Genomic DNA, 14,519 nt, shown 5'->3' with positions numbered 1-14,519 from the left:
TTTGCATGTGACTTACAGTATATTTCTATTAGAGGCATTGGGCTAGATTACTAAAGTCTAAGATGCTGAGATACTAAAGCTTTGACAGTGGGATATTAAGGATATTGCTCCAAAAACAGGAGCATGGATGGTTCACATACTAGAGGAATGTCTACACTTCTTATAGGACCGGGCTGCAAAAGTGTTATAGGACAGGGCTGTAAAGCCGCCAGGATGCTTTCGGGGAAAGTCTTTTGCCTCCTACATCCAACCAGAGGGTCCTTACAGAACCCAGGCTAGTGGGGCCCAAAGGAAGGCCCTTCTGTCCTATCTTCAGTTATGCTATTGAGACCCCCAGGGCTGACACAGTCCTGAAAGCTCAGGTCATGCCCTGCTTCTTGCTTTTGATCTTTCAGGGGCTGTGGTGGTGAAAATAGTCCGAGTAGGCCAGTAAGGAAGCTCTGCAAGGGTCCATATGCCCCTCATTAAAACCAGGAAGGAGAATGATTAGGACCTCCAAATCGTTAATTACAGGATCACAGACCACTGGAGCAGCAAGAGGCTGATTAGCATGCCTGACTCCCCCCTTCCCAAATGAGGAAACAGGCTCAGTGCGGGTATGGGTCCGAGTCTGACACCCAACCTCCTGGTTTCCTGAGGCCCCTGAGTCTACTGACTCCAGAGCCCTGTGTATGTTTTCTCCAGTACCAGTACCCACTGCAACTCCTTTGAGGCCTGGTCCCCACTGTCTCTAGTAGCTGGCCTGGGGTCAGTAACATCTATTGCAGAGAGAGGGAACCTGTGTGGCATCCCACCCTTGGGCCCACTCTCTACCTGCTGCAGGGCACGAGGGAGGATCCCCCGGTGCTTGTAATTCTCAGTTGCCCCCGTCATGGTGTATGTCTTGCCAGCTCCCGTCTGCCCATAACACATGATGGTGCCTGCAAATATTTCAAAACACGGTGACATCCAGGAAAATAGCTCCAAGGATACTCTCCCCTCCCCCAGCATGCCTGGTGCCAGCCAGGGCCCTTCGCATGAAGATGGCCAGTGGGAGCAGCCAAGAACACCAGGAATTCCACCATGGAAGAGGATGGGTGGGCAGGGGAGCAGGGACAAAAGTGGTCAAAACAAGGACATCTGCCCTGAATCTGTGGTCCCCACAATGCTTTGCTGTTCCCTCCACCAAGAGATGATCCGGCCCTAGGGCTTCTGAGAAGGACAGGGAATCTCAGAGTACAGAGGAACTGGAACTTTTCCTAAAAAGATGAGGAGGGAGATAGGAGCATTAGACTCCAACCCCTCTCGAGCACAGCTATGAACTGCCAGGGTCTCAGGGTTGGCAGGAGGCATCAACTTCCCCACAGAGGCAAAGAGGGGCTTTCAAAATCTCCAGGAAGAGATGGAGTGGAAAGGGCATTTTCTGTTAAAGGTGAGAATTCTTTGTAGACTACAAATTCCTGCAGGATCAAACAGGGCTCCTAGTTGGTTCCATGTCACTTCCAGAAATGTACCACCATGAGCAGGCCCTGATCTGGCCCACTGCCCACCCTGGGAAGACTTTCATTGCACTTCTCAACATCCTTTAGGTCTACCATCACCACCAGGCTCTGGAACGCAAACCATGCAGTCACCCTGAGCTCAGGTTCCTATCTGTTCTTCCCCTTAGCATAGGCAGCCTGAGCCAGACCCCATCCCACAGACTGTCCATGGGCATTTACATGGCAGATCTGCCCAGGCAATGCTGGGCTGTGGAAATTTTTTGCCTTTGTCACCCATACGCTCTAGTTCTTGGGACTGGTAGCAGGTTTTACACAAGGGACCCTGATTCAGCATCTGAGTTGGAGCCAGAAATGGTAACTATTAACCCAGCACAGATGAACGGGAAGGAGTCACTTCAGCTACAACTCAGAGCCCATCTGTGGTTTCACAGCACCTCTGCTCAAGACTATTCATCTCCCTGGGCCTTAGTTCCTCTGTCTTCACCTCCTCAAGGTCACAATCCCTTCAGAGCATCATGAAAACCAAAAGAGACCTCCTTAAGTCTGGGGACCACATCTAAGTATCACATTCAGTATAAATTACAGCATCTACACTCAACGCACTTTTAAATATAAAACCTAAACTTGCAAAACAGGGAACATCCTACTCAGCAGCCACCAGATGGCAAAGTCTACAAACTGTGATATATTCTTTTATATATTCCTATACTAGAATATCAACTGTAAATTAATTGTGTTGGTAGAATAAATGAAAATAGCTCCTTGCAGGAAGCTGAGAGACAAATGTTTGGACTCCATCAAATTCATCATAAAGACACATCTTCAAAACTAATATTTGAGAGATTTGAAACAGGATAATAATTGAACCCCTGTGACCGATAGACAGCTACAGTCTTTTAATTTTCCTATGAAGGTAGAATCCCAGGACATTGGATCAAGCCATGCCCACAATGTCAACAAGCAAACAGTAAGTTTTGCAACGTAAGAACATGGAGACAGACAAATAAGCATACAAATGATAGTAAGTGAGGTTTTATTTTATTCACCATAAAATATTTGCATCTCTTACTCCTCAGGTTCTTATATAAGACAACAGTTAATTAATTAAGTTACCATTATAGCCATTGAGGGCCTGAGAAACCACATCCTTTGCAACTGTCTCATAAACCAAGTCCTGGGAGGCATCGTGAAGAACTCCATCCAACTTGAATGACCAGTCTGTCTGTTGGTTATTGACAACTCCTCTCCGAATGTCTTTTTTTAAGTGAATATTGATGCTCTAAGACAAAAGAGAAAGAAAAAAATGTTATTTGTTAAAACACGGGTATAAAAAAATCACTGATAGCTGAGGCCTAATTTGGAGGGAACAGAGGAAGTGAACTGTAGGATGAACAGGGACTCCCACGTAGGGGCTGATATTCCAGATGAATTCTTTGGGATGGGAGAAGAGAGCTCCTGCAGGGAGGTGGAAAGATCAGGAGACTGGAGCACTTCCTAGTTTTAGCACCTCTAACCCTAGTTCATAAGGTGCTGTCTGTCTTGGTTTCTCCACCTATGATACGAGGTCAAATTTATCATGTTCTTTTTTTTTTTTTGAGACGGAGTCTCGCTCTGTCGCCCAGGCTGGAGTGCAGTGGCCGGATCTCAGCTCACTGCAAGCTCCGCCCCCTGGGTTTACGCCATTCTCCTGCCTCAGCCTCCCAAGTAGCTGGGACTACAGGTGCCCGCCACCTCGCCCGGCTAGTTTTTTTTTTTTTTGTATTTTTTAGTAGAGACGGGGTTTCACTGTATTAGCCAGGATGGTCTCGATCTCCTGACCTCGTGATCCGCCCGCCTCAGCCTCCCAAAGTGCTGGGATTACAGGCTTGAGCCACCGCGCCCGGCCTTCATGTTCTTATTAAACAAGTTTTACATAGATTCCATAAGCATAGGGAGGCTTTGAATTATGCTAGAGGGAATAGTGAGCCTGGCGACAGAGGCCTGGACTCCAGCCCCATTGCTCTGGTTGCTGGCAGTGAGGCCTCCTTCAGCTCCGCATTATGGTGAACACCTACTTCCACACACATGCTATGAGCCAAAGTGAGTGATAATGAAATGAAAGCCACAGATAAGGCTATGGACTTCTCAGACATTGGAATTAAGAGTAAATTGAGGGTGCCATCAGCAGATTTTTAGATGCATGCCCCTTCATAGTAAGCCATTGTGGTAGCAGCTGGCTTAGGGACATACCGGGTAAGGTCAGTGGTAGATTCCAGTCTTCTTGATGAGAACTTCTGATGTAAAGACTCTTGCTGAAATCTTACACTGACTGCCCTAATGCAGGAGCTATACCTGGCTACAGAGAGAAAAATTAAGATCAAGAAAGACAGACTTGGCCGGACACGGTGGCTCACGCCTGTAATCCCAGCACTTTGGGAGGCCACAGCAGGTGGATCACCTGAGGTCAGGAGTTCGAGACCAGCCTGACCAACACGGTGGAACCCCATCTCTACTAAAAATATAAAAATTAGCGAGGCATGGTGGCACGTGCCTGTAATCCCAGCTACTAGCGGGGCTGAGGCAGAAGGATCACTTGAACCTGGGAGGTGGAGGTTGCAGTGAGCCAAGATTGTGCCACTGCACTCCAGCCTGGGCAACAGAGTAGGATTCAGTCAAGGAAGGAAGGAAGGAAGGAAGGAAGGAAGGAAGGAAGGAAGGAAGGAAGGCAGGCAGACTGACTTGGTGCATTCACACATTAAATACTCTGTGCTTCTGTGTTCATTGAAAACCATGTCCAGCAGGACACATTTGAAAGTGTTGCATGTGAGCTCTTTTCTGACTGCTAGGATCTATGAGCCTTGGGCAGTTTGCCCTTTAATTTTTCCTTTGAAGAATGTTTCAATGCTGCCCAGAGTAGGCCCATAATCGTTTGCTAAATGAAAACATCTAACACTCTCACGCTGTCCTAAGCCTTCAGAAGCATTCTCAGGATGAGGATATAGGGATGGATATATCTTTCCACTTCTCTTGATAAGTATTTCTCCAGATGTTTTGATAAACTAAACAGTAATGAACTCAAGATATTCTTACTGCACCCCTTGGGAGATTATACAATGACAGATCAATCACTAGAAAGCTTTATGAATGTGAACAAATGTCAATTTTTCTGTGTCAGATATGAGGGTAAAGGTAAACTCATTAATTTATTAAAGGTAAAATTATTAAAAGACAAAGAGGGGATTTTATTAATTTCCTCATTAGCAGCGTTGTGAGGGGGTGGTTTGGACTTGATGGACTCTAGAGTCCATTGGACCCTGTTCAATTCTATCTTGGTCCTTCAAAGGTTGTTTGGAAATACGGTCACACTAGCAAGGTGGGACAGAGAGGCCCAGTCAGGTGAAGGCAAACACATTGCACTTACTCTTTTGTCATCTCCGTATCTGATCATTTCATGAGCAAATTCATCGGTGGGTTTGACACGGACAAATGCGTGAACTTTTTTCCTAGTACCCATTCTAGCTAAAAAGAAGGGAACAATGAAATTTTGAATAGTCATTATCAAATAACAAGTAGAGAAGAGGGGTCATTCATTAAGAAGATCAGAAAAGAGTGACAAGCAGTCCATTTTTCCCTCTCTCCCTGAAAGCCAGTTTTCACCCCTCAGCATTTCAGTGTTCTACCCACAAGACACTGCTCAACAAATGCAGGCACTCTCTGCTTCACAGACTGCTTTGCCATTTTCCACCAATGACCCCAGAGAGACCGAAATACAAAGTAAAAAGAATGCTTCCTTTAGTGTCCTAATCTTAGATGTCATTTCTAGAAATGTTCTGCATCTAAGATGATGAGTCCACTTATGCTTTCCTTCTTTCATTATATTTTCTTCTGAAATACTTACTATGAAATACATTAAAACTAATTTTCTTTTCATTAACTTATCTTGCTTCAGATACAGCATCCTCTTCTCCAAGAGACTAACTAGATCAGAAATAGATGCCCTAGAAGTATATTTGGTCCGTAATCAAATATTCTTTCTTCTCTTACTATATTAAGAAAAAATATCACAGACAGTCCCCTACCTCCTCTTGCTCTCCTAAAACCTAACTATATTCTCATCATTTTCTTTCAGTGTGTGTGTATATCCGTGTGCACATATATATAGTAGTATAAATAAAGGAAGACATAGGACATATATACATAATTTTTTCTCTTTTTTTGAGACAGAGTCTCACCCTGTCACCCGGGTTGGAATGCAGTGGTGCTATCACGGCTCAATGCAGCCTTGACATCATGGGCTCAAGTGATCCTCCTGCCTCAGCCTCCCCAGTAGCTGGGACTACAGGTGCATACCACTGTGCTTGGCTAGTTCTCTTACATTTTTTTTGTAAGATGGTGTCTTACTATGTTGCCTAGGCTGGTCTTGAACTCCTAGCCTCAAGTGATCCTCCTATCTTGGACTTCCAAAGTGCTGAAATTACAGGCATACCCAGCTGATGTTCAATATTTTTTTAAAAATTAACATTTATTTCATTGTTTTATTTTTGGAGATAAGGGTCTCTTTATGTTGCCTAGGCTAGCCTTTAACTTCTGAGCTCAAGTGATTCTCCCATCTCAACCTTCCAAGTAGCTGACTACAGGCGCATGGCTTGGCTTTTAAAATACTAACTTTTGGCTGGGCGCAATGGCTCACACCATAATCCTAGCACTTTGGGAGGCCAAGGTGGGCAGATCCCTCGAGGCCAGGAGTTTTGAAACCAGCCTGGGCAACGTGGCAAAAACCCATCTCTACAAAGAATACAAAAATTGCGCTGGGCGCGGTGGCTCAAGCCCGTAATCCCAGCACTTTGGGAGGCCGAGACGGGTGGATCACGAGGTCAGGAGATCGAGACCATCCTGGCTTACATGGTGAAACCCTGTCTCTACTAAAAATACAAAAAACTAGCCGGGCGAGGTGGCAGGCGCCTGTAGTCCCACCTACTCGGGAGGCTGAGGCAGGAGAATGGCGTGAACCCAGGAGGCGGAGCTTGCAGTGAGCCGAGATCCGGCCACTGCACTCCAGCCTGGGCGACAGAGCGAGACTCCATCTCAAAAAACAAACAAACAAAAAGAATACAAAAATTAGCCAGGCGGCCAGGTGCGGCAACTCACGCCTGTAATCCCAGCTCTTTAGGAGGCCGAGCCAGGTGGATTCCCTGAGGTCAGGAGTTCAAGACCAGCCTGGCCAACATGGTGAAATGCCATCTCTACTAAAAATACAAAAATTAGCCAGTAGTGGTGGCAGACGCCTGTAATCCCAGCTACTCAGAAGGCTGAGGCAGGAGAATCGCTTGAACCCAGGAGGTGGAGGATGCAGTGAGCTGAGATCGCACGATTGCACTCCAGCCTAGGCAACAGAGAGGGACTCCATCTCCAAAAAATAAATAAATGAATAAATAAAATAAATAAATTAGCCAGGCATGCGGTGCATGCCTACAGTCCCAGCTACTCAGGAGGCTGAGGTGGGAGGATCACTTGAGCCCGGGAAAGTTGAGGCTGCAGTTAGCTTTGATCATACCACTGCACTCCAGCCTAGGTGATACAGTGAGACCATGCCTCAAAAAAACAAACTAACTTGGGCCAAGTGCAGTGGCTCTTGCCTGTAATCCCAGCACTATGGGAGGCTGAGGATGGCAGATTACCTGAGGTTAGGAGTTCAAGACCAGCCTGGCCAACATGATGAAACCCTGTTTCCACCAAAAAAAAAAAAAAACAAACAAAAATTAGCCGGATGTGGTGGTGGGCACCTGTAATCTCAGCTACTCTGGAGGCTGAGACAGGAGAATCGCTTGAATCTGGAGGGTGGAGGTTGCACTGAGCCAATGTCATGCCACTGCACTCCAGTCTGGGTGACAGAGCAAGACTCAGTCTCAAAAAAAAAAAAAAAAAAAAATTCAAAAATCTAACTAACTTTTAAGACGCTAACCATAAAAACCCCTCATGTATAACAGGGACTTGTTTTAATTAGATTATCTTGCTTTTTAAAAAAATACATTAAATAATGGTAACATTTTATATAAAATTATCTAAGAGAGGTCCAATGGGTATTACCTGACAAAAGTTATTTCCGATTTTATTTATTTATTATTTTCCAGACATGTATTTCAGACAGTCTCACTCTGAGACAGTGCACTCAGGCTAGAGTGCACTGGGGTGATTTCAGCTCCCTGCACCCTGTCTCCCAGGCTCAAGCAATCCTCCCACCTCAACCTCAACCTCCAGAGTAGCTGGGAGGACAGGTGTGCATCACCACACCCAGCTAATGTTTTGCATTTTTGTAGTGATGGGGTTTCAACATGTTGCCCTGGGCGGTCTCAAACTCCTGGGTTCAAGCAATCCACCCACCTCAGCCTCACACTCAATTTCTAAAGCCTGGGGAACCACTCTTCACATCCAAGGGCCCATTCTCCTGCCCAGGGAAATTCAGATGCCATCCAGGGTATGCTCCGAAAGGGACCATGAAGAAGCAGGGGAGCTCTGGGAGCAGATGCCTGGGCCTCCCTCCCTGAAGTCCCTGCACAAGAGTAGCACAGGCCAGTTCAGAGCATCAACCTCAGCTGGGCATGGTGGCTCACGCCTGTAATCCTAGCACTTTTGGAGGCCAATGTGGGAGGATTGCTTGAGGCCAAGAATTAGAAACCAGCTTGGGTAATACAGCAAGACCTCGTCTCTACAAAAAATTTTAAAAATTTGTCAAGTGTGGTGGTGCATGCGTGTGGTCCCAGTTATTCAGGAGGCTGAGGCAGGAGGATCACTTAAGTAGTGATGGCACAACACTGCTCTCCACCCTGGACAATAGCATGAGACTGTCTCAACAAAACAAAACAAATAAGCAAAAGCTCTCCCTCCAGAGCCTGGCCCTTCTCTGCCCCGATATTTGCCAACATGCACATGCACATGCAGTTACCCCATGTATGCTTCCCAAGGCCCTCCCCATGCTGACACCATGGCTCCAAGCAGGCCAGGAGCCATATCCACTTGCAGTAAGTCTTCCTTTGCACACCTGTCTTGTGAGCCTGCTACTCAGCAGCCCTTAACACCCAAACATTTGGAGACCCCATGCCATCTTGCACTTACTGAAATACTGCTTGTTACCATTCTTACGTTGCTTCATTTGAGTGGGTTTCAGTTCCCAAATTAAATTACAAGCTGCTTGAAGGCAAGGATTGTGCTTTTTATCTCTTTGGAATCCCCTCACAATGTCCAGGGCAGAGCCCAGCACAGAGTAGGTGTTCAGGAAATGGCGGTAGGTGGTGATGGTAATGGCTGGAAGTCAGAGGGCAGCTGAATCTTCATATGTGGATCTATCTTCAGTCACTACTGAGAGAGTCTCAAGGGGCATATGATGTCACTCCCCTTCCATGACAACTCCAACCCAAGCCCACAGCCCTCCCAGGAGGACACTTGTTTTCCAGGTGCAAAAATCCACATCCAGCACTTCACCCCACCTTTTTTTTTTTTTTTTTTTTTTTTTTGAGACAGGGTCTCACTCTTTCACCTAGGCTGGAGTGCAGTGAAACAATCTCGGCTCACCATAGCCTCCACGTCCTGGGTTCAAGCGAACCTCCCACCTCAGTCCCCCAAGTAGCTAGGATTACAGGCATGCACCACCACGCCCGGATAATTTTTGTATTTTTCCTAGAGACAGGGTTTCCCCGTGTTGCCCAGGCTGGTCTTGAACTCCTGAGCTCAAGCAAACCGCTCACCTCAGCCTTCCAAAGTGTTAGGATTACAGGCGTGAGCCACGGCGCCCGGACCCCTCCCTTTCTCCCTCAGGACCTCGTGGGGAATGTCTCTCCTTGGGGAACCACCCTTTGATATTTCTGGTATAATAAAGCAAGTCTCTGAATGGTCACCAAGAGACTTCTGTGTTAAGACGCTCAAGGTTTCCTCATTTGTCTTTAGTGGGAATTAACGGAATTATCAACAAGCACCCATGAAGACTCGACAAGAGGAAAGGGAGCTTTTGGTGGCTGGGGAGGTAGGCACCAGGTGGGTCCCTGTCTTCCAGTGCTCCCGTCTAGATGAGGGGCTGTCATGGGGGAACCCTCATAGCTACCCGAAGCGGCAGCAGCAACACCCGAATCCAAAACACTGGGTCCAACTGCACCTGGCCTTGGCTGAACAAGACTAGGACGCAGGCAAAACTAGCCTTTCTCCTTTTTCTCACCCAATGTGCCGGACCCCCGCGTGGAGCCTGGGCGGCAGTGGGCTTTGAACCCATTCCGGTCCCTCTCTGGAGAGGTTTCCTCATCTGTAACGCGAAGGGCTGCGACTGGTGATCCCAAAGCCCCCTCTAGTACGAAAACCGACTAGTGCAGAAGAGTCCAGACGACCTCTGGCTCCCTGCCTCACGGCCTCTGTGTCCTGGGCGCGACGTGGGACCCCTTTGTGGGACCAATGAACATTAGCTCCGAAGACCGTAAGCTGAGGCCAGACTGAAAGGACTCCCGCGATGTCGCGCCCTCCTTCGCCTGGGTTTCAGAGATGAGCGATCCAGCTGGGAACCCCCAGATAGAGCGGTGTTTGGACCCCAGCCACCATCAGCAGTCCGGGCGCACACCCTTCTCCCGTCTCCCCACTCCCACCGGCGAGCAGCCCCTGCTCACCGTTCACCAGGCAGCGACGCTCCCGGGACGCGACGGCCACAACCAAAGCCACCTGCACTCCCCACGCGGGGCTGCCAGGCTGTGTACACAGTCGCCATGGCAACGGGTCGCTTCCGGGGATTCCGGAAGTGTCGGAGTGGCGGAAATGAAGTCCGAGGTCCTACGTCGAGGATACGGGTGAGGTCATGGCCGAATCGGGAAGACGAGAGATGGGGCCGATTGATCTAGAAAGACTTCGGCAGATGCATGCGCGAAGCCAAGTTCGAGGTAGCGAGACAACGAAGGCCGCACGTGAACCAGGAAGCGGGGCGGCGGGGCTTCCGGCTCCGAGGAGTTTCAACTACGGCGGCCGCAGAGGCCCGTCTGATTGCTGCTCCGCGCTCCGAGCCGCTGTCGGCGTGCGAGATCGCCCCGCCCTGGTTAGTGTCTAGCCGGCCGGCGAGGCCTGCGCAGTTGCGGCGGCCGGGGAAGATGGTGGAGGACGGCGCGGAGGAGCTGGAGGATCTGGTGCACTTCTCGGTGTCCGAGTTGCCTAGTCGCGGCTACGGCGTCATGGAGGAGATACGGCGGCAGGGCAAGCTGTGCGACGTGACCCTCAAGGTATCGCGGACTGGGCGGCAGCGAGCTGAGGGGAAAGGGGTAGAGCGGGGAAGTAAAAAGGGGCGGGGGATCAGAGAAAGAGAGGTCGAGCCGGGAGAGGGCTGGGGAGAAGAGGTTTGAGGGGGGCCGAGTAGTGGGGAGAGAGGTGCCGAGCAGAAGGGGATCGGGGCCGAGTCGGGGAGAGGAAAAGGACAACCTTTCAGCCCTTGAAAGGAAAGGTTGAGAGGTGCGCCGCTTAGGCCCGTGGAGTGGGAGATATTGGGGTGACAGCCTCCCTTTTCTGTCATACAGACGAGAGAAAATGGACTTACCTTCTATAGAGGCAGGGGCGGTGGCCGGCCCCACATGCTGATGGGCACCACTGAATTCAGCACCCTCTCTTGTCACTACAGATATTTCTTTGTGCCTGTCGAACTTGGCTGTGCTGTTGTAGAGAAGGCGTCTCCTTAGGAATCATTGCCTGCCCTTAATTGTTGAATCACTACTTTGTCTCTTAAGAGCTTTTAAAATCTGATCTGGAAATTTTTTGAGGTGGGAAGCCACCCTGCCCCACACTGGAAGGCACCACCACCACCACAAGCTCCCCGGGGCTGGGCCTACTGGCCACCTGGGGAGAGGGATGCTGACTGATATTAAGAGGGAAAGATATCTTAACCACCTGTTCCCCACCAGCATTCTGGTCACAAGAGCCAGCCTCCCTCCTGTGCCTGGGTCTTTTCATGTGGAAGAGGCATGCTGTGCTGCTCCCTGGCAAGCCGCTGAGCCATGTGGAGACGTCCGGCCCGGGGAGATGATGAGTGGGGCTCCCTGTTGGGCTTTGACTGGAAAGTTCTCAGCATCTGTGGGTGATCCCTGTTTAAAAAACAGACAGGGTAGGCATGGTGGCTCACACCTGTAATCCCAGCACTTTGAGAGGCGAGAGGATCACTTGAGTGGGGGAGTTGGAGACCAGCCTGGGCTATGTAGGGAGACCCTGTCTCTACAAATAATAAAAAATTGGCTGGCATGGTGGCTTGTGCCCGTAGTCCTGGCTACTTGGGAGGGTGAGGTGGGAGGATCGCTTGACCCTAGGAGGTCAAGCCTGCAGTGAGTTGTAATCGCACCACTGCACTCCAGCCTGGGCAACAGAGCAAGACCTTATTTCTCCTATTTCTCTCTCTTTCTCACATACACACACACAAAGAAATAAAAGAAATAAAAAATAAAACTATGCAGAGATTATTTTGCTCTTCTTCTTTTTTTTTTTTTTTTTTTTTGAGACAGAGTCTCGCTCTGTTGCCCAGGCTGGAGATCTCGGCTCACTGCAACCTCTCTCTCCCGGGTTCAAGCGATTCTCCTGCCTCAGCCTCCCCAGCAGCTGGGACTACAGGTGCGCACCACCACCCTGGCTAATTTTTTCTATTTTTAGTAGAGACGGGGATTCACCATGTTGCCCAGGGTGGTCTCGAACTCCTGAACTTCAGCAATCTGCCCGCCTCAGCCTCCCAAAGTGCTAGGATTACAGGCGTGAGCCACCACGCCCAGCCTGCTCTTATTTTCTGTGTGGTTAAGGAAACTTTCCTTCTTCAACATATTTGAGTCAGATCTCTGGAGATGGTAGAGTAGGATGGTTGAATATGGCTTTGAAGGCAGAAGGATTTGGATTAAAATCCTAGTTGTAACCTTGGGCAAGTTACTTAATCTCTGTAAGCCTCGGGTTTTTTTTTTTGTTTTTGGTTTTGTTTTTTTGAGACAGTCTCGCTGTGTCGCACAGGCTGGAGTGCAGTGGCGTGATCTTGGCTCACTGCAACCTCCACCTCCTGGCTTCAAGTGAATCTCCTGCCTTAGCCTCCCAAGTAGCTGGGACTACAGGCGCCTGTCACCACGCCTGGCTAATTTTTGTGTGTGTTTTTAGTAGAGACGGGGTTTCACTATGTTAGCCAGGCTCCTCCTGAGCTCCTGACCTCATGATCCGCCCGCCTCAGCCTCCCAAATTGCTGGGATTACAGGTGTGAGCCACCGAGCCCAGCCCTTTTCATCATTCTAAACCCCTCCTGAAGGAGGTTGTTTTTCCAGGAGAGGAGTGAAGTGATCTGAGAAGGCACGAGATCTTCTCAGATGGGAAAGAGGAACCAAGAGAATTCAGAAAAATGAGCTAGACTAAAGGAGGCAAAGGAAGTAAAAGTAAATTAGAAGTTTTTGTTCACGGTGATTACATGGTGGAAGATGTTAAGGCCACTAGAAATTTGTAAGCAGAAAAATGATCTGGTTGTGGCAGCAACACTTGGTGTAAATAGAGACTAGTGAAAAACAGTAATAGGTGTGAATTTCTAGACTAAAATTTAGGCTGTAGACTGGGCACTGTGGCTCACGCCTATAATCCCAGCACTTTGGAAGGCCAAGGCGAGTAGATCACTTGAGGCCAGGAGTTTGAGACCAGCCTGGGCAACATGGCAAAACCCCATCTCTATTGGGGGAAAAAAAAGAGTTAGGCTGCAAAGGTGAACCAGGGGAATCTTCTAAGACACAGGGAATCAAAAAGGGCATGGCAGCGTGGGATGGTCACATATACTTCTACATAAAGTATTAATGGTACACTTAATGCAGATACTGAATATAGTAATCTTTCAGCAGAACTTTGCTCGTTCATTCAGAGGGAAAAGTAAGTTCTCAGACATGGCTGGGTGCAGTGGCTCATGCCTGTAATCCCAGCACTTTGGGAGGCCGAGGCAGGTGGATTGCTTTGAACTCAGGAGACCAGCTTGGGCAACTTGGTGAAACCCCATCTCTACAAAAAAATTAGCTGTAGTGGTGTGTACCTTTAGTCTTAGCTACTCAGGAGACTGAGGTGGAAGGATCACTTGAGGTGGGAGGATCACTTGAGCCTGTTGCCCAGGCTGGAGTGCAGAGGCTGCAGTGAGCTGAGATCGTGCCTCTACACTCCAGCCTGGGCAACAGAGTGAGACCCTGTCTCAAAAAAGAAAAAAGAAAGAAAGAAAAGAATCAGACATAGTTTCAACTGAGACGGTCAGTCTGAATTGCTGTGTTAGTTTCAAGGATCTAGAACATAAGGACCAGTATATTTATTGTTTTCTCTCTAATAAAAAGCCTCCAGTAGGAAGGACTAGTATAAAGGCATGCACTAGAGCTGGACAGAACTGTAGAGAGCATTTACTTCACTGATTTTGAAAACTATATTGTAGAGCCCAAGGAGTAGCTCTGTAGCAATATAATACTGGGACCGGGGAAAGGGCATGCAAATCAGGCTCTGCACATTTCACTACTTGCCACCAGAGCTGTCATGGGAAATCTGTTTTGTCTCTCTTTCTTGTCAAAGTCTTTCTTCAGTTTTCTGGTGACTCCACAATGTTTTTCAAGTAAACAGACACTGAAAAACTGGTTGGAAGCTTTTCGGTGTGAGATGTTTTATTGACTGGTGGGCCTCCCTGTCGGGCAGTGGTTCTCAAACTTCAGTGGACTTCAGAATCACCTGGCAGCCTTGTCAAAATGCTGGTTGTTGGACCTCACCCAGAATTTCTAATTCATTAGGTCTGGCATGGGCCTGAGAACTCATATTTCTGACAGGTTCCCCTATGATGCTACTCTTAGTCTGGGACCACGTTCTGAGGGCCATGGTTGTAGGGTGATGGACCTGTCGTTTTCTGTAGGATATGTTCAAAGTCCGTAGATCTTCCTCCAGGCTTCTTCCTAGGTGGTATAAGACTGGCTGTTATTCTGGGAGCCTTATGGTAGGAGAGGGCTGGAGGTTCTCCCTTCTGTATGCAGACTTTCACTTAATCCCACTAAATGGTACCACTTCCTTGTCTTCAGTGGT

The 14,519-nt window shown here is 48.5% G+C and overlaps 2 protein-coding genes across 4 annotated transcripts in view; one reads left to right on the top strand and one right to left on the bottom strand.

Annotated features, from left to right (window-relative positions):
- KIF9 (kinesin family member 9) overlaps window positions 1-10,474 on the bottom strand; it is a 53,967-nt gene extending 43,493 nt beyond the window's left edge. Inside the window, exons 1-4 of one of the 2 annotated variants that reach the window (XM_023231578.1) lie at window positions 10,106-10,474; window positions 4,882-4,979; window positions 2,595-2,760; window positions 814-920 (exon numbers count right to left, since the gene is read on the bottom strand). In XM_023231578.1, coding sequence (XP_023087346.1) covers window positions 814-920; window positions 2,595-2,760; window positions 4,882-4,974 — 366 coding nt within the window. In that variant the 5' untranslated portion in view covers window positions 4,975-4,979; window positions 10,106-10,474. The remainder of the gene's footprint in view (window positions 1-813; window positions 921-2,594; window positions 2,761-4,881; window positions 4,980-10,105) is intronic. The other variant, XM_023231577.1, reaches the window with a different exon arrangement.
- Window positions 10,326-14,519, top strand: part of KLHL18 (kelch like family member 18) — a 60,081-nt gene continuing 55,887 nt past the window's right edge. For both annotated transcript variants that reach the window (XM_023231580.2, XM_023231579.2), the window contains exon 1: window positions 10,326-10,705. In XM_023231580.2, coding sequence (XP_023087348.1) covers window positions 10,352-10,705 — 354 coding nt within the window. In that variant the 5' untranslated portion in view covers window positions 10,326-10,351. The remainder of the gene's footprint in view (window positions 10,706-14,519) is intronic.

The sequence above is a fragment of the Piliocolobus tephrosceles genome, chromosome 2, assembly GCF_002776525.5.
Source record: "Piliocolobus tephrosceles isolate RC106 chromosome 2, ASM277652v3, whole genome shotgun sequence".
NCBI lineage: Eukaryota > Metazoa > Chordata > Mammalia > Primates > Cercopithecidae > Piliocolobus > Piliocolobus tephrosceles.
This window is presented reverse-complemented; position numbering and strand designations above follow the sequence as displayed.